The sequence below is a fragment of the Medicago truncatula genome, chromosome 6, assembly GCF_003473485.1.
Source record: "Medicago truncatula cultivar Jemalong A17 chromosome 6, MtrunA17r5.0-ANR, whole genome shotgun sequence".
NCBI classification, from domain to species: Eukaryota; Viridiplantae; Streptophyta; class Magnoliopsida; order Fabales; family Fabaceae; genus Medicago; species Medicago truncatula.
In genome coordinates this window covers 24812761-24831092 of record NC_053047.1, presented here as the reverse complement: position 1 = coordinate 24831092, position 18332 = coordinate 24812761, and the positions used below count along the sequence as shown (strand labels likewise).

The following is an 18332-nucleotide window of genomic DNA, read 5'->3' as shown; positions in this document are numbered from 1 at the left end:
GTTGGACTTCACACACACACTCACTTGAAACTTGATCGTTGGGTTGAATAAAAATTACAAGAAATGCTTGAGTTTGTGATTAGTGTACATTTGGGATTTAAGCCCTTGAGGAAACATGTGCTTTAATTGAAATTGTCATTTGATATAACTGTTAGTGCTACTATGTTTATGCCTTTTGCTTGAGGACAAGCAAAGATTCAAGTGTGGGGGAGTTTGATGAGTCATTTATATACTATTTTAATATGCTTTTTAGTTTAGTTTTATTTAGATTTTATATAATTTTATATTAGTATTATTTCCTTTTTAGGATAGTTTACTTTAAATTGCAATTTATTATATTTCAGGAAAGAATATTGGATGGATTGAATCTTGGAGCAAAAGAAAGGGATTTGGAGCCGATTGGACACGAAAATATGAAGATTGAGAGACAAAATACGTCTCCCACAAGTCAGAAGCCTGGCACGGCCCGTGCTAGCCTTGGCACGGCCGTGCCACCCTCCAGAATACCTTTTGCTGCTTTTGCTTGGATTCTGAGCTATTCTATTTTAGTGCGCAATCTCTCGTGGAATATTCTTAGAATATACTTGCTTAGATTTTAAGTCAAATGTGTGCTATAAATAGAGTAGCTAGCCATCACAATTATTCATCTTTTCTTGGAATGCAATATGTGACAATTGTTTTCTAATAAAAGTTCATTTACTTTATTGTTATTTACTTTTATGCTTTCTCTCTTCTTCTCCTTGTCTACGATGAACGTTAGTGAGTAGACTTCTCTTGTCTTGGGATTATTGGGTAAGTCTAATGACATAATCCTAATCAAACCAAGCTTTAAACCTTAATCTTATGTAACCCTAATTCCTTATCTAAATTCACCGCTTTAACATGGATCAACCATTATCAAACTGTGGAAACGAAAGTGGAGGGTTTGATAATTGTTTATCCATCATCTCAAATATCAATTCATAAAACGAAAGTGGAGCTTTGATATTCGAACAAGTGAATTTAGACAGAGATTGTAAAGGCAGTGAAATAGTCTTTACAATCTTTGAGACATATAGTTTCGATCTTCAAGGGAACTAATAATGATCAAGTCAGCGAAATAGGCTTGGTTGTTAGAGGAACCAAAATCTAATAGTAATCAAGTCAGCGAAATAGGCTTGGTTGCTAGAGGAACAAAAGAGAAACTGTCTTGAGAAATTAGGTCGAACATAAAGTTATAAGTTTAATAGTTTGGTTTGAGAAGGACTTGTCGTTAGGATGAACCAATAATCCCAAGGCTTTTATCTTTTATTATTATTTTCTTTTAAATATATAAAAATACAACTTTCTACTTCCTATACTTTAATTCTAATCATTGTTAAAAGATAATTGAATTCATAACTCCCTGTCGGAACGATACTCTTATTTTACTACTTCGATAAGACCGTGCACTTGCGGTTTTATCCCATCAATCATGCTCCATGGTCATCCAGTAGTAACCGGCTCGTAACAACTTCCTTGACATAGTATGCCCTGTAGCATGGGTCCCGAAGGTACCGTCATGTACGTCATACATTAATTGCTCTGCCTCATGCTCATCAACACATCTTAACAATACCATGTCGTAGTTTCTTTTGTACAAAATGTTCCCATCTAACAAGAACCTACTAGCCAATCTTCTCAGAGTCTTCTTGTCTTTGTTGGAAGCACCCGGTGGATACTCACGGCTTAGCAAGAACTGCTTGATGTCGTAATACCAGGGTCTATTTTCAACCACATTTTCACCAGTCTGATCGATCACATCCCCAATAGTGAACACATGCGAAGGTCTTTCAAGGCGTTGCACTTTGATTATTGGCACATCATTCCAATAGTTTACTCGAAACATAGAGGATAAAGTAGCAAGAGCATCAGCAATTTGGTTCTCATCACGAGGGATATGGTGTAATTCAACCTTTGTGAAATATGACAACATGTTGGGGTTCAGCCGAAGCTTGTACTTTCTCAACCTTTCGAACGTTTTTGTCAAATACTTAACATGCTGTTCCTCATCTTTTGACTTCACAATCATATCGTCCACGTATACTTCAACTTCTTTATGAATCATATCATGAAATAAAGTAGTCATCCTCTTTGATAGGTAGCGCCCGCATTTATCAGGCCGAACGGCATTGCTTTGCAACAGAAGGTGCCCCATGGGGTAATGAACGATGTCTTTTTCCTATCTTCAGGTGACATTTTGATCTGGTTATAACCGGAGAAGCCGTCCATGAAGGAGAACACCTTGGACTGAGCAGTGTTATCGACAAGCACATCAATGTGAGGCAAAGGGAAATTGTCTTTGAGACTAGCCTTATTCAAATCCATGTAATCAACACACATCCGAACTTTCCCATCTTTCTTTGGCACGGGTACAATGTTGGCAACCCATTCAGGATACTCGACTGTCATGAGAAAACCCGCATCAATCTGTTTTTGAACCTCATTCTTAATCTTGAGAGCCATATCTGGACGAGTCCTTCTCAATTTCTGTCTAACGGGAGGGCATTCGGGCTTTGTCGGTATCCGATGTTCCACAATCTTAGGATCTAGACCCGGCATATCTTCGTATGACCATGCAAAAATATCTGGATACTCTCGGAGAAGTTGGAAGATCTACTTTTTAACCCTCTCCTCAAGAGCAGCACCGACCTTGATCTCTCGCTTGTTTTCTTTGGTACCCAAGTTGATGATCTCGATCTCTTCCTGGTGAGGCTGAATGGCTTTTCCCTCTTGTTCAAGCAGTCGAGTGATCTCATATGGTATATCATCATCCTCCTCATCTTCGGCTTCGTATACAAGGAATTCAAAATTTGGAGGAACCGTAGGGTTACTATGTTCAACGGGTTTATTATGGTTCAAACTGCATAAAATGGTTGAATGATTTTAGAAAAGGTTTTTTTTTTTTTTTGCAAATCTTTGTAATTAACAAGAAAAATAAAGATGTTTTGGTTTCTTCTGGCATTACCATTATTTCCAAGGAAAAAAGCACTAAAAGTAAAAAGCCGTGAAAGAAACGACGATTTTTATTAATAACGGCGATGCCGAAACAAACACGCCCTTTCAGAAATATCACTCCCGCTTCGGGCAGAGTGAGAGGATTGTTATTTTGAAAAACAAAACACTTAAGCAACAAGACACATTACTCAGAATTATGCATGATTGAAGGAATGTTGATGGCATCCCAATTTCTCGCAATGCCTCCTGGTATAACAAACATAGGCCCAGGACTACATTCAGTTGCATCTTCAGTAATTGCATTGACAAACCCAGCATTGTAGAAGGTTCATGTGGAGACTCCTGAAGTTGGGGATTATCCGAGACCCTCTCTGTGCTTATTCTCAAGGAGTTGTATTAACTTGCCCCAGCTGGTAGCTTGACCTTCTTGGACAGCCCTCTGAGCATCCTTCAAAGAGGCCATAGCAGCTCCAGCCCTCCTGGGCTCCGTACCTTCGATAGTCAAACCTTGAAAAGCGGTTCCTTCTGTAGACCCTACTTCAATGCAAGAGAAAGATGATAGCTGGCTAACCAAATATGCCTCCTCTCCATGGACTGTAATGAGCTTTCCATTCTTTACAAACTTTAACTTCTGGTGCAGGGTAGAGGTCACTGCCCCAGCGTCATGTATCCATGGTCTTCCCAGGAGACAGCTATAAGAAGCATTGATGTCCATGACCTGGAACGTGATTAGAAAGGTTTCGGGACCGATAGTTATTAGCAGATCTATCTCCCCAAGAACGTTCTTACGGGATCCGTCGAAGGCTTTAACCAGAAAGGTACTCCTTCTCAAAGGAGTTCCCCGATAGCTCAACTGATCCAGAGTCGATTTAGGCATTACATTCAAGGACGAGCCAGTGTCCACCAGTACATTCGATAGCATGTCAGATTTGCAATTCATAGAGATGTGTAGAGCCAGATTGTGGTATTTCCCTGCTTCAGGAAGCTCATCTTCGCCAAACCACAGATTATTGCAAGCAGTGATATTCCCCACTATGCTGCCGAAGTGGTCCACAGTGACCTCGTGGTCCACATAGGCTTGTTCTAGTACTTTCAAGAGGGTGTTTCTGTGAGCCGCGGAACTCAGAAGTAAAGACAAGATGGATATCTTTGACGAAGTTTGTAACAGCTGATCCACGATCTTGTAGTCACTTCTCTTGATTAACCTCAAAATCTCATCTAAGTTGGAATCCTCGATAGACTGGCCTGGCCGGGAAACATCTGGTGGAGGCACTTTATCATTGGGTATAGCGGTCTTCTTTGGGAACAGCGGCGGGCGGACTTTTCCGCTCCTCAGGGTTGTAGTCTCCTCGGTAATGTTGCTTATCACGGTTGAGGACGCTAGGGGCACCTCTACTCATTTTCAATCATGGTGGCATTGTACTTGTAAGGAATAGCCTTTGTAGCAGTGTAAGGTACTGGTTCGGGCAGTCTTATCACTAGAGGCTCGATACTCCCTTTTGGAGGCATACTCCTGGCAGGCGGATCACGAAAGACTGGCACAATCACACAAATGTCGCTGACAGTCAGATAATTGTCGTTCATCAGGCTCTAGATATCATTCTAAACAACGTAGCAACCCCAAGGATTATGGCGGCATTCTGGGCAATTGGCATGATCATGGTCAAACAAGGAGGCTTGGCATAGCTTGATGTGTAGCGGTACCAGAGGAGTTGCAACATTACGGACGTCAAGACTGGGAACTTCTTCATGAGTCTCGATCATGTTCACAGCAGCGTGATTCGGAAGAGGATTGTCAAGAACATGAGGGACATTGTTCTCAAAAGTTAACTTTCCCTGGTCAATGAGCTTCTTTACAATGTACTTCAAAGCGTAACATCCTTCAACATCATGGCCCAAAGCACCTTGATGGAAATCGCACTTGAGGTCAGAACGGAACCTGGGAGGCAACAGGTTAGGTGGAGGCTTGCCCTGCCTGGTTGTGCAGTGCCCTTTGAGAAGCAAAGTCGGGAGCAGCTCGGCGTACAACATTGGTATCGGAGGAAAGGTAGGTCTGGTTTGTTGCTGCTGCTGTTGAGCCAGCGGCTGTTGCTGCATTTGCTGAGCAATGGCATTGACGGGTACCTGAGGTTGACCCGGCGATGGCGGATACTGGTGATAAAATGGTGGGAAGAAAGGATGCTGAGAGTATTGCATGTATTGATACGGCGGAGGTAGCTGAGCAGCATTGATGGGGGTAACAGTAGCCATGGATTGACTGGTTCCGGCAGATATCATCCCTACTTCTGTCTCTTTCTTCTTATGATGACCATTGCCATACTTCCTTGATGCATTTGTAGAGGATTCACCTTTCTCAAACACAATAATGTCATCTCTGACAGCCTCTTCTAAGCGGGTTCCCATGGTGACCATCTCAGAGAAGTCACTTGGAGCAGCGATGATCATTCTTTCGACATAATCCTTTTTCAGAGTCTTCAGGAATGTCTGAGTCATCTCCTCTTCATTAAGAGTAGGAGTAACACGGGCAGCCGCCCCCCTCCATCTTTGTGCATACTCACGGAAGCTTTCATCTTTCTTCTGGCAAAGGGACCTGAGGAATTCCCTGTTTGGTTTCAGTCTGGTGTTGAACCCATAGTGGCTTTTGAAAGCAGCAGCCAATTCATCAAAAGTGTGAATGTCGTCTTGGCTTAAGCTGGTATACCATTCTGCAGCATCTTCCATTAGACTATCCTGAAAACAGTGGATCATGAGTGAATCATTGTCTGAGTAGTTAGCCATCTTCCGGACATATTTGATGATGTGATTCTGTGGACAAGTTAGCCCATTGTATCGGTCGAAATTTGTAACCTTGAACTTCTTAGGGACATCCACCTTTGGTACCAAGCAGAGATCATGAGTCTTAACAGTATCGCTACTTCCCCGATTAGCTTTGATTTCCCGACGGAGTTCTTTAGCAAGTTCCTCCATCCTTTCTTCCATTGTTTTAATCATGGGGATGTTTCCGCGATGCGCGTTGATGTTAACACCTTGAGATATGGCATGCACAATGGGCTCAGTGACAGTGGCCGTTGTCTGAGGCAAGGTGGTATTGATAGAGACAGGGTTCGTCCCAGGAATCTGGCCATTATTGACAGTACCAGAAACGCCAGCTGCAGTATTAGGAGAGTAATATGGTGACAGTCCATAAGGAAACCTGTTTGGCATAGCAAATTGAGCGTTGGGAGATGTAGTTGGGATCACACCTGTAGATGCCGGCATGGATGTGGCCGGTTGTTCCTGGGCGGCTAGCAGAGCAGTCATGGTGTCATTGGCCTTAGCCAATTCTTCCCTCAGAGAAGCTAACTCGGTATGGAGCTGAGCATTTTCTTCTTCCATGGCTACCTTATTCCTTCTTCTGTATGATCTAGTCTGGTGAACTCTGGTAGGTTGATAAATCTTTCGGGCACGAGCCACCTTTCAAACTGTGGCAGAAGAACCAGGAGGCGATGAGCACTTGGAAGCTTTTTGTGACCGATGAATGATGCATATGATGCATGATATGTACAAATGCAGATGCAAAAATGACTCTTTTTTGTCATCGAAGGGTTTTAGACAAATTAGACACTTTGTAAACATTATTTAACGAGAAAAGCAATACGAAGTTTTACAAGGTAAATCCCTTTAAAGTGCTAAGCCAAGGGCAGACTTTGAAATTTTAACAATACAGACAAATAAGACTCTCAAGCATAGGAAGCGATGGGATGGTCGTCGGACTCGGACTCTGAATCCGAACCGCAGTATCTAGCATAGAAATCACGTCGTCCTCTAGCTCTCTTGGGGTCCCGCATGAGCAACTTATCTTTCTCCTCAAGTTCCTTCCGGACTTTAGCTAACTCTCTTTTCAACGTCAGGTTTTCATGAGTCTTCTGCTCATCCTTACCATCCAAAGTCATAATCAGATTCTCAGCCTTATTGTATCGAGCTTTCCACATCTGCTTCTCGTGACTCTCCATGGTTTGATGCTCCTGATACATCTCCTGAGTCGCGGGAGGTAGAGATAAAGGTATAGATGGAGCAGATGCAGATACATATCTCATAGCAGGGTAAGGCATACCAATCTTCTCGGCCCGATCTATCACCCACTGGGTATAGGCCTCATGAGCAATGTCAGATCTCACACCCAAATGCTTCACACTCTTCCTACGAACTTTGGACCAAGCATCCACGAAAGCCGCCCTTTGTCCGGTGGGGGCATTTGAATAGTAGAAGAACTCCGGAGATGTAGCAAGATTGATGGGCTTTGCCTTCATCGGGAAACCAAATTGTCTCATAGCAAGTTTAGGATTTTAGTTGATTCCTCCACGGGTACCAAGGAGAGGTACGTTGAGGAAATCCCCACAACCAGTAATGATCTCCTTAGCCTGAGCGGCGGGAGTAAGCCAGATCACCTCATTAGGAGTGAGAGCCATAATCCGCTGTGAGTAAGACCAATTCTCCAGGTTGGTATGGAAAAATCTCGGAAGGTGAGAAATAAACCACCTATATAGGAGAGGCACGCAGCAAAGGATATATCCACGACCTTTGAGAGTCCGATCATGGATAGCATGGTATGTGTCAGCTAGCAAAGTAGGAACCGGATTCTTGGAATGAAAGATTTCAATAGCGTTCATATCCACGAAGTTGTCAAGATTTGGAAAGAGAACGAGCCCATAGATAAGTAATGCAAGAATAGCTTCACGAGTGTCTTGACAAGTAGTGTCGAGATTAGCCTTCTCTAGTAGATACTTTGAAGTGAACCCTCGGATGTGAGATTTGGTGACGAGATAGTTGGAGACATCGGAAGTCTTGAGATAGAGATCCTTAGCGATAACCAAAGGAGTAAGAGAAGACCCGGGACCGGTGAAGGGCGTCCTCTCGGCTATAGGTAAACCCACCAAATCGGAATAAGCCTCGAGAGTAGGAACCAACTGAAAGTCCGGGAAAGTGAAGCAACGGAAGTCCGGGTCATAGAATTGCACCAGAGTGTGTACCAACTTCTCTTCAACATTGGTCCGGAGAATGCTAAGCAAACCACCATATCGGAGTCGGAAACCGGTTGGACTTTTAACCTTGAGTGCCAACTCCCTTAAGCTAACCAAATCCACTTCCTTGAATTTGTAGGACTTAGTCTTCTTCATACCTGCGATTATTTACAAAATTTTAATTTGTTTAAACCCTTCGACGAATGCATGGAAAAGTTTTATGCATGAATGCATGTATGCATGATTGTTTTTCAGTTACAGAGAAAACATGGTGGGTTGAGTTTCAAGGTCGAGGAGCCACGGGTGGGCACGGCGTCCGGCGAAACTAGGGCTTACGATAGTAGTAACCAAGGTTCTAATGAAGTTCCCAAACTGCAACCTCTCCTACGCATATCATGGTAGCACGAGACAACGTCCGTTCCATGTTTATTCGCAAGAAGGTCTAGTTTGAGTGTAGTATCGCGTGACGACTAAAACTCGAGACAACACTCGGTTTAGCCACCACACTACGCCCTAAAAAGGCCAAGGATGGGTTTGGTAACTATGGTCCATAGCATCGTCGAACAATTGAAAGCAAAGTGCCTAAGCATGACAACACACGCCGACAACATCACCTCCAAAATGCCTCAGCTATGTGAGATTGATCGCATAACCCAATACACGAGGCAACCCCCGGATTGAATTGTCGATTATATCTCTACCTATTCTTAAGTTCACTCAGCCCGGGTGTAGGACTTTTGATATTCTCACCCCACATGTTACACGAAAATAAGCAAATATTCACATATGTAAGCAATAAAATAAAGCGTAAACATAAACTACGGAAAACTAGGTGTGACCCGCTTAAAATATCCCCTGTGAAGTCGCCATTCTGTTATCTGGATTTTGGGGTGTCAAGTCATTAATTAGGCTTGAACCTTTCAATCTTTGATATTCTCTATTTTTTCTTGGGAAGGGGAAAATTGAGAAAACCCTTTGAAACTCTAAGTTCGGGGGTCGTTTTCGTTACGGGAAGGTGTTAAGCATCCGGAACGACTATAGTATTCTATAGGAACCGTTTTCCTAAGTTTATGACTACGCTTTATTTTTATGCTTATTTATGGAAAAGAAAATTTATTTAGTTTAAGAACGGAGGGAGGAAAATGTTTGAGATTTTATTTTATTGGACTTGGAGAGGTTTTGACCTCTTGCCTACATACCCTTTTAAGGGATCAAAATTCCATGTAGTTCTCTCTCAAAAAAATGTTTTTGTGTGTTTGATTGATTTTAAGTTTTGCAAATGGTTTTGAAGAAGAGAAGGAGGCCGTGAAGGCATGAGACGAGACAACAGTGAATGGTTGGTTCAATTATTAAAGAAAGAGTGTCTAAGTAGAAATTAAGATTCATTGAAGTTTTGATTAAGAAAATAAAGGAAAATACAATGGAGTGTTGACTCCAAGGTTTATTAGAGAAAAAAAAAGTTTGAGTTATGGAGTTATTTCCGGGAAAATGATATTTTTTCTAAGTATTGCGTTTCCTAAACATACATCTAAGTGGTAAACATACAACGTGTGTGCGTGTCGGTGTACATCATTATAGAGAGTCCATTGTCCTTTACACTTTGCCCTAGTTTACATGCTATGGTCTTGCAAGAAATTAAAAGGAAATTAAACTACCTAGAACTATTACATGTCCACTTAACATAAGAATGAATAGGAATGAAATGATGAAATGCTATAAAATGGATGAGACATAGAACAAAAATGGTTAGTAAAATAAGGCATGAAAATATGGCAAGGAGAGCAAACAAAGGAATATAGGATAAACGGTAAAATAACGACGATAACCACAATACAAAGAGAAATGCAATAGTTGCAAGGCAAGAAATCAACAAATCATGTCGAAAACAGCGAAACACACACACAAACAGCGACATTCTCATCATGAAATTGCACATCGGACATTCATACCATAGATCAAGATATCACGAACGGAAAAACGAGAAATTGCATGAAATTCAACATGTAAAACACATATATTTTTTATCAATTTTATAACATGTAAAACATCACAAAAAAGTCAAAAATGTATCAAGAAACACATAGAAGTTTTTTTAGGAATTTTTACGAGAAAATTAGAATGAACAGTGGTTCAAACAGCAAGAAAACAAGGTGTGAATAGCAAGAAAACAGCAAAAACGCAGCTAAACCAAAGGGAACAGGCCCAAGCCCAAACCTAAAGGGTCCGAACGCACAGGAACCACAGGATTGATCCAGGGGATCAAACCCTAGATCAAACGGCCAGGATTGAAGGGAAATGGACCGGTGTTGGACCGGTCCGGCTCACTGGCCTATACAAGGAGGGGAGCACCGGTTTATTTCATTTGCTATTGTCCTTTCTCTCTCTAACTTCTCACTTCTCTCATCTCTCTCTGACTTCCTCCGCCAGACTCATGAACGAACGGCCGGGGAAGATGAAGATCTGGCCGGAACCTTCATAGGTCCGCCGGAATCTTCATCTTCTCCGGTGAGATCTCCAGTTTCCGGCAACCTCTAACCTCACCAGAACTTCAAAAATTTTACGTCTTTCTACTCGCCTCTAAACCCTAAACACGAATCTAACACTGATTTTTACAAACAAGGCTTGAAACAACGTAGATCTAGAATTTTCATACGGTTTTGAAAATCATTTTTAGGTTTTTTCAACTTTTTGAATGTAACCGTTCAAACTCCTACAGATCTACATAGTTTCGTCTTTGTTACTGTTCTTGAGAAAGAAAGATGAAGTTTGAGTTTTACCTGAGTTTTTAATCGGAGATTTCACGAGATTCTTCGGAAAAACTTGATTCTTGGCTCTGTTTTGTTGATTTTGCTTGGAAACCGAAAATAAATCGGTGTCTTCACCGGTTCACTTTCTTCATCTTCTTCGCCGATTTGAAACTCTTTTCCTTTTCTTCTTCTTCTCCCTGTGATCGATGCTTGAGTTTCTCACCTCCGGTGAGGAATTCGCGCCTGGAATTGCAGAGACTTCAGTTCAGTGATGAAGATTCATCCATGAATCTCTGAGAACTGATGCGATTTCGGTGAATTTGTTGATGAAATTTGGTTCTGAAAGTTAGGGTTTGTGAATTGTTCTTGGTGGATTTTCTGTTTTGATCCTAACTACCAAGAGAGAGAAGTTTTTCATGTGTTTGTGATGTGGCACTGGTTGAATGGGTCTCTGTGTGTATTTCTCTGACACTGTGCACTATTTATAAGCTACCACTTGTACTTGAGATCCAATGAAATGGTGACACCTGGACATGTATGAAAAATGGCTCGGACTTGGACTTGTTGTGACCTAAGGACCTTTCTGCAAAAAATGTAAAATTGAGGACTAAACTGCAATTAATAATAATGGACTAAAATGCAAATTTAAAAAGCTTTGGACTAAAGTGCAATTCTAGAAACTTGCTTGAGGGACCAGAATGCAATTAAAAATAAAATTGAATTAAAATTGGTAAATTGGAAAAAAAAAAGTAAAGTGAAACCTAAAATAAAACCAACAAAGGACTAAAATGAACCAATTACAACAATGAGGTATTTTAAAATACCTCTCTGTCGAATTTTGGACGGGAAAAGACTAAAATGCCCCTAGGGACTAAGCTGACTCAAACTGACTCGGACACAATTTTGAAATGTTTTTTTAAACAAAGACTCAACGATGATTTGTAAAACAAGCCGAAAAGACTCAGAGACAAACACAGGGACTAAAATGGGTTCCACTGCAGGAAATGACCAAAATACCCCTTTTGTATGATTTTTGAAATAACATGCAGGAAAAGCAATGCAATGATTCAGAGAGTTTTCAAATGACTTGTAATGTAAGAAACACACTTTGGGATGATCCTATGCAAGAAAAACACAGGCAAAACCATGATTTGAAAATACCTTGAGACAGAGACAGTAAAATATGCAGATGAAAATAAAGTGAAGATTCAAAGTAAAACAACAGTAAATTGACAATTATCAGTGGTAGAAAAGAAATTTGAACAAGTATTTTTAGGTCCAAAATCAGGGTACAACAACTTACAACATCCTCGACAGTGAAAGCTTTATTTTCCTTGGAAGATTTTTCGGAATGCTTCCTTTTTTCCGTCTTCGAAGATTTCTTCTTTTTGGACGCCTTGTCGGATTTCAATTTAGAGGTCTTTTGAGAGCTCTCTTCTTCGTGATGCTCTACGTCCCCTGAGGCCAAAGGAAGAGCTACGAGCCAGAAGTATATAAAGTAGATAAGTAAAATTCCTCTTTCATCTAAATAAGAAATTCAAGGTTGATTGAATTCTGCAGGAATTGGAAGATTTCATACCTAATCCTATTTCGGACAGAATTCGAATGTGAGGATGATTTATGTGTAGATGGCCTCTAAAGGTGTACAAGTTGTACTTAGTGGCAGTCACTTTGTCCTTGTCTTTATTTATAAATTTTTGTTTCATTCCCATTAAACTATCGCAAAACAACCATTTGGGATAGGGTGGCCTAAAGGCCACTGCCAACTGGCTAGTTGGCAAAGAGGGAAACTTCATTTTAAAATGGAGTGCAAAATGATATTTACTAGGAGTGAAAGGAGGAAATGTCATTGAGGGAATTTTGTCATAATAAACTGTCCTCTTTAGATGCAGAGGGTCGTATACAGTTTGAAAGAAGTTTTGAAAAGCTTGAATTTCTCGAATATGCGTACCTTTGTTTTTCTTCGATTTCCTCTGCACAGCATGAAAAGCAAGAATCAGTTCAAGAAGTAGAGTATCAGGATCTATACGATCGATTTAGCGCTTGAAATAGCATTGCCACCATCGATAGAATGTTTCTGTGCATGCAAAAGATGAAATAAAGGGCTTCGGCTCGAAAATGAGTTTTTGTCGTTGAGCCCGACGCAAGGTGGATCTCCATACGTGTTCTATGAGGGGTTGCCTCAGGTCATCTACGCATTTGTACAGTGAGTTTGGCCTAATTTGAACCAAGCCAAACTGCCTGGCTACATGGTTGGGTTGATAGCCATACACTCCATATGGGCTTCCAGCAGTAACTCTACTAGATAGAAAGGTGGGAGTTAGATAAGCTTCTCATGTGGCATTAACGTCAACTTCATCTTCAGTAGAATCAGTTGGAAACTTTGCTGTAAACCAAGTAGGCCCGCGAGTCCTAGTAGTAAAAGGAGCCATCGAAGGGGTGAAAGATGTACAACTTAAGAAAACATTGTAAGCAATAGCAAACAAATCTGGAGAGCTCCTGTTGCCATATTGGAGCATGGCCAAACCTAAGCCTTTGATTGGTCTATCCTCATAAGCTTTCGAAAGAGTGGGGGGCAGATGCACTACTAACCTCGTTCTGAAAGTGGCTAAGAGCCATAATTGGAATAACCAAATGGGGCCAGGTATGATAAGGCTGTTACCAGGTTGGAAATCTTTAATGCTAGATACTACTTGATTCAGATTCTCATATAGAGATCCCAAAATAAGCTTACTCAAGCAAATATCTCTCCCTTCATGCAATTGAATAGCTAAAGTTGTAAACTTCTTAGGAATCTGAATTGATCTCGAGCAAAAAATATACATTGACAGCCAATAAGTCAAAAACGCAATGTGCTCTTGATCGGATACTCCAGTACTGGAGGTATCATGATGGTCAATTATGAAATTGCCATAAGCAGGTCTAGTAAAATCGAAAGACAGTTCTGATGAGTGTGTATCAGGGTCGAAGGTTTGGCCAATAGGTTTTAAACCAATAAGACCAGCAACGTCTAACAAAGTGGGTGTGAGCATCCCATATTTTAGATGAAGACTATTGGTCGAAGGATTCCAGAAATGTAAGGCAGCAATGATCATTTCAGTATGATATTTTGGTCCTTGTCGGGATAGCTGGATAAGATCAAAAATCCCCATTTTCCTCCAAAAGGAACCTTTGATTCTTTCTACTTTGTCCAACCAACCAAGGTATTTCTCATTGTTTTCTATTTTAGGCTCAGTCCTAAACATGGATTTCAAAAAACTTAGGTCATAAGGACCTTTTGAAAAAATGAGAGGTAACTGTGCCTCATTACAAGGGAAAACAGCACTTAGTTTTTCCAGATCTTCGGAGTCATCCGGCAAAGGCCCTAGGTATGCATGCGATGAGTTGGGGCATGAGATAATTACTTGGGATTTCCAGATTTCATCTTCAGCTTCTTTGATGTCTGGTTCTTCCATGAACTGAATGCTTCCGCGAGGTTTAGGATCAGTTGTTTCATGATGTTCTGTTGTCTGAGAAGATGAACCCTCAGCGCGAGTCATGAACATGATTTTTTGGTTGAAAACGATGAACAGTGTTTTATCGTAAGGAAGAAGGAGGGTGCAGTGAGAAGAGTAAAAAACTGATAAAAGGAGACAAAGTGAAAGTAAAATAAGGTCTCAGGGTTATATATAACCTTTGATATTTTACAGATGTCAGCAATCGCGTGGAACGGTTGTTTTTTATGGTTCCCAATGATAAAATATGGCCCACTAAGCCATGGTGGGGACAGTTTGAAGAGTAACTCTTAAAATGCCCTTTTTTGAGAAAGTGACGTCACTCAAAGATGTTATACTTTATCGACAATCGTTTTATTTTCAGAAATGTCAGTTTCTCCTTATCGAAGAACGAGTTCGAACATAATGTTTCTGGGGGGAAATTTGTTAGCCAATATTTGTGAAAAGGGTATCATTTAATACGGTCAAAGGGTTTGACCTAAGAAGATGGACTTGACTTTATGAAAATCTATCGAAGATACGTTCGTGGCGAGAATCGAAGGCGCTAGTTCCGGTTCGATGGGTGGAGAAGTTATCGAAGCGATATCATCTTTGTGGATAAGGTCAAAATATAGTAACGGCTATATTCGATATTCAAATCGAATGGCTATGGCTAGGTAGTTATAGGCCTATTTGTATAAATAGTAGTTTTTCTTAGGAAAAAGGGGTCACAATTCAATCATACTAAAAACTTACACTCAATACTATCCGTATGGAAGCGACAAACGAGTCACAAGTTGCAAAGTATGAACATGTGCACCAATTTTCATTAAGTCTTTGCAATTTCAATACATTTCTTTAAACATCTTTGCAATTTACTTAAGCATTTCAAGTATTTTCTTTACTGTTATTTGCACCTAACTTCGATTGGATTCAACTGGGTTGGATTCGATTGTCTGTATTTTGTTCTTGTTTTTATCAAATTCTTTAAGAACAAGTATTACGTCTGAAACGGATAATAAAAGCACAATATGCTCTTAAGATTTACTGGTTGATCTTGCAAGTGAACTTCTTTGAAACCAGCAATTGTTTACCAAATTTCAGTGTAAACACCTCTACAAGTGTTATTTCTATCAATTTTGTTTAATGTGAATGTGATTTTGTGTTCTGGTTTATTTAACATTAACTAACACCTCATTTTCATTTTATTTTTACAGGTTCATTTTCTAATGGAAAGGTAATGTATTGTTACTTTATTTTTGCATATCCATTGTCTTTTATGATTTTCTCTTTATTAGAAAGTTTCATTGTTAATAATTTTGGTCCATTCTTTTGAATGTAATTTATTTTCATGGTTTATGGTGTTTTATTGCTGCTATTGAAAGGTTTTTATAGTGATTTTTGATTGCTGGTTATTATTATTATGGAAATTTTTTATCTTGATTGGTTTTTGACATTCTGTGACCATTTATTGAAGTTTATATAAACATTTTTGTGGTTGGTGTTTCTATTTCTCAGTAGTGGAACTAAAGAAAAGACAATAAAATTGGCTATTTGTCTTTGTTCAATGTTTTCCAAATGAAGGATTTAAACTTGATTGCTTCATAATGTCCATAGATAGATCCTTCATTAAGAAACTTAAGCATACTTTGGCATATGTTTTCCCTATATTAAAATGGTAGATATGTGTCTTTGCTAAAAAAAAAATCTCTTCAATTTGAACATTTATTGAGAGTCAATATGTTTGCAGTTATCAACTTCTTTCTTATGGTGTACCTTAAGTTTGGGGGAAGATTGCCAATGGAGTGTTCTTATGTTGTGGTTGTTGGACGTGTCTGCTGTCCATCTGCTATCTTTTTTTTTTTTTGCTGTTGTCTGGCCCCTGTTTTGCATAGATTGCAGTGGTTGCTGCTACATTTTTGTTCCTTCCTGGTGTGGCATCGGTTTGGTTTTTCGTGTATTCCCCTTCCCTGTGCTGTGTAGTCTGATGGTGTGGAGCTATGGGAATGAAATATGGTGCCTTTAACTAGATTTCAACGTCATAACTTTGCCTTTAGGTTGGGTATTTGTTCTTGGTCGGGGTTTTGGGCGTTTTTGCTTTTGGGTATTCATCATGATTAAACAAGTAGGTTTTGATAGTCATTCTTTAACTTTTCAGCCATGCCAATTACAAATAGAAAAGCAAAAGTGCTAACTTTATAAGGACTTGATTTGTTATAATTATACTAGAATGGTAGTGTCATATAATTCTATAGTTGCCCGAGTTTCAGAACAATGGTTATTAATTTTCTCAATGACCACTTTCTTTTTGTGTTAAGACATTTGTGTTGTATTGCGTATGTGGATCGAATTCATAGCAGGAAATCAAGTGAGACCTGATCACTAGATAGCTTGGAGGATTATGCAATGATTGTTCTATTAATATGTTTCTTCTCCTCACATCTTGCTTCTATGTAGTGAATTTTCTTTCTTTCTGTTTTCCCTTCGATTTGGCATGGAAATGATATGAAGGTATCTTACTTTTTGACATAGTGGAAGAATGAAGTGTGTATCAAAGTTTCTTCCCCAGTGTACAGTCTTCTCCTCCTCCTTTTATATTGTCAAAGTACATTGCTATTTTATAAATTGGATTCCTTTACGTTGTTTGTTACAGAAGCCAAAAACCAAATGCAAGGAATACATGCTTTAACCTATTTTGTTAAAGTAAACTCTAAGGAGGCAAAAGTAAATTGACTAAGACTCAAAAAATAGAAGATGGAACACAATTGTAATGGATGAACATTAAATGCAATTTTTTATTTTATAGCGAACACATCAATTTTGTATTATGTGATTTACAATGGAACACAATTTATAATGTTTGAGAGCAAGCTTTTAACATTGTGAATAGGGCTAAGGTTTCATGTTGTCTTAAGAGAGATGCAATTTAGGCGGATCATAATTTGAAGGCATGTTGATCGGATAGAGAGGGAAATTACACGGGTAGAATTCCGCTAACAAATGCGGATGACCTTTGCATTGATAGTGTACTTCAAACGCAGGTTTCAAAGAAATTTTCTGCAATGTATAAACATGAATTCCTTCAAAATATAATTGCATTACTTATCGTGACGTTAAAGTTTTAAGTTTGGTATATAAATGTCATTTTGTTTTCGCCTGCTACATTTTCGATATATATGACCCGTGCAGCAAAACAGGTGGAAGGTCTACTAATTTATAGTTATGTGGTGATAAATGTTAGAAATACTATAAAAAAAACTGCAAATAGAATAACATTGATTTTGACACATCATAGAATCTTACTCTCGGACAGCTTTGGATCTTATTGCAGATACTAATAAGAATGATTTTCATCCTCATGCAAAGTTGTTCTCCCTCGTTAAGAGGCACTCTTCTCTTTCTTGAGTGTTTCTCCTTTAATCATACTTTGAGAGAAGACAATGAATGTGCTGACTAGTTGACCTAGTTTGGTGCTAACAATGTTGATTCCTTGAAGATGTGGAAGTATTATCCTCCTTAGTTGAATATCACTCTGCTTGTGGATATAGATTTTAAGGTATTTAGATAACAGATTGCTTAGTTCTTTTATTTTCCCCTTGATAAAGAAAAAAAAAATCGATTGTGACAATGAAAATAACATAAACCGCTAGGTAGATGTGTAAATATTAGCATAGTGAATAAAAAAGTGTAAAAGTAAAAATATTGAAAACTAACGGTATTAACTTGGGATCATTAATAAAATAGTGGTGTATGAGTAATATTGAGGGTTTTAATGAAGTAATTTTGTAGCAACATTTTAATGAGATGAGAAAGTTCTTAGGCCCATTAAGATGAGGGAAACCTAGCCCATTTAGTGAGACTATATATGGATAACTCTGGTAAGAAATTGGGGTTGAGCACTCATTTCACAAACTTCACAAAAGGTGGTTGGTGAGAGATTACGGATATTTTTTTGCTAAATCAATGGCAGACTCCAAAACTCTAACTTCGTCTAGCAAGGTACTATTACTAACTATTATTTTCAACACTCGATTCCTCTTTTTTTTTTTTTTTGTTTTTTAGGGTTTTATCATACTTTAATTTTCAACTCTTTTTCTTGATCCATTCTTGTTAACTCTTCTGGGATGATGTTCTTT

General features: G+C 39.3%; 1 protein-coding gene across 5 annotated transcripts in view; it reads left to right on the top strand.

Annotated features, from left to right (window-relative positions):
* The window catches only part of LOC112418415 (methyl-CpG-binding domain-containing protein 4), a 35269-nt gene that overhangs the window by 15666 nt on the left and 1271 nt on the right, over positions 1-18332 (top strand). Inside the window, exons 2-3 of one of the 5 annotated variants that reach the window (XR_005642246.1) lie at positions 15414-15433; positions 16654-16766. Coding sequence is in view for 1 of the 5 variants with exons in the window: in XM_039827171.1 (XP_039683105.1) it covers positions 18160-18195 (36 nt within the window). In the remaining 4 variants the exon portion in view is untranslated. Of the gene's footprint in view, positions 1-15413; positions 15434-15946; positions 16842-18095; positions 18196-18332 lie in introns of those variants that run through there. The other 4 variants (XR_003008629.2, XR_005642244.1, XR_005642245.1 and 1 more) reach the window with 4 other exon arrangements.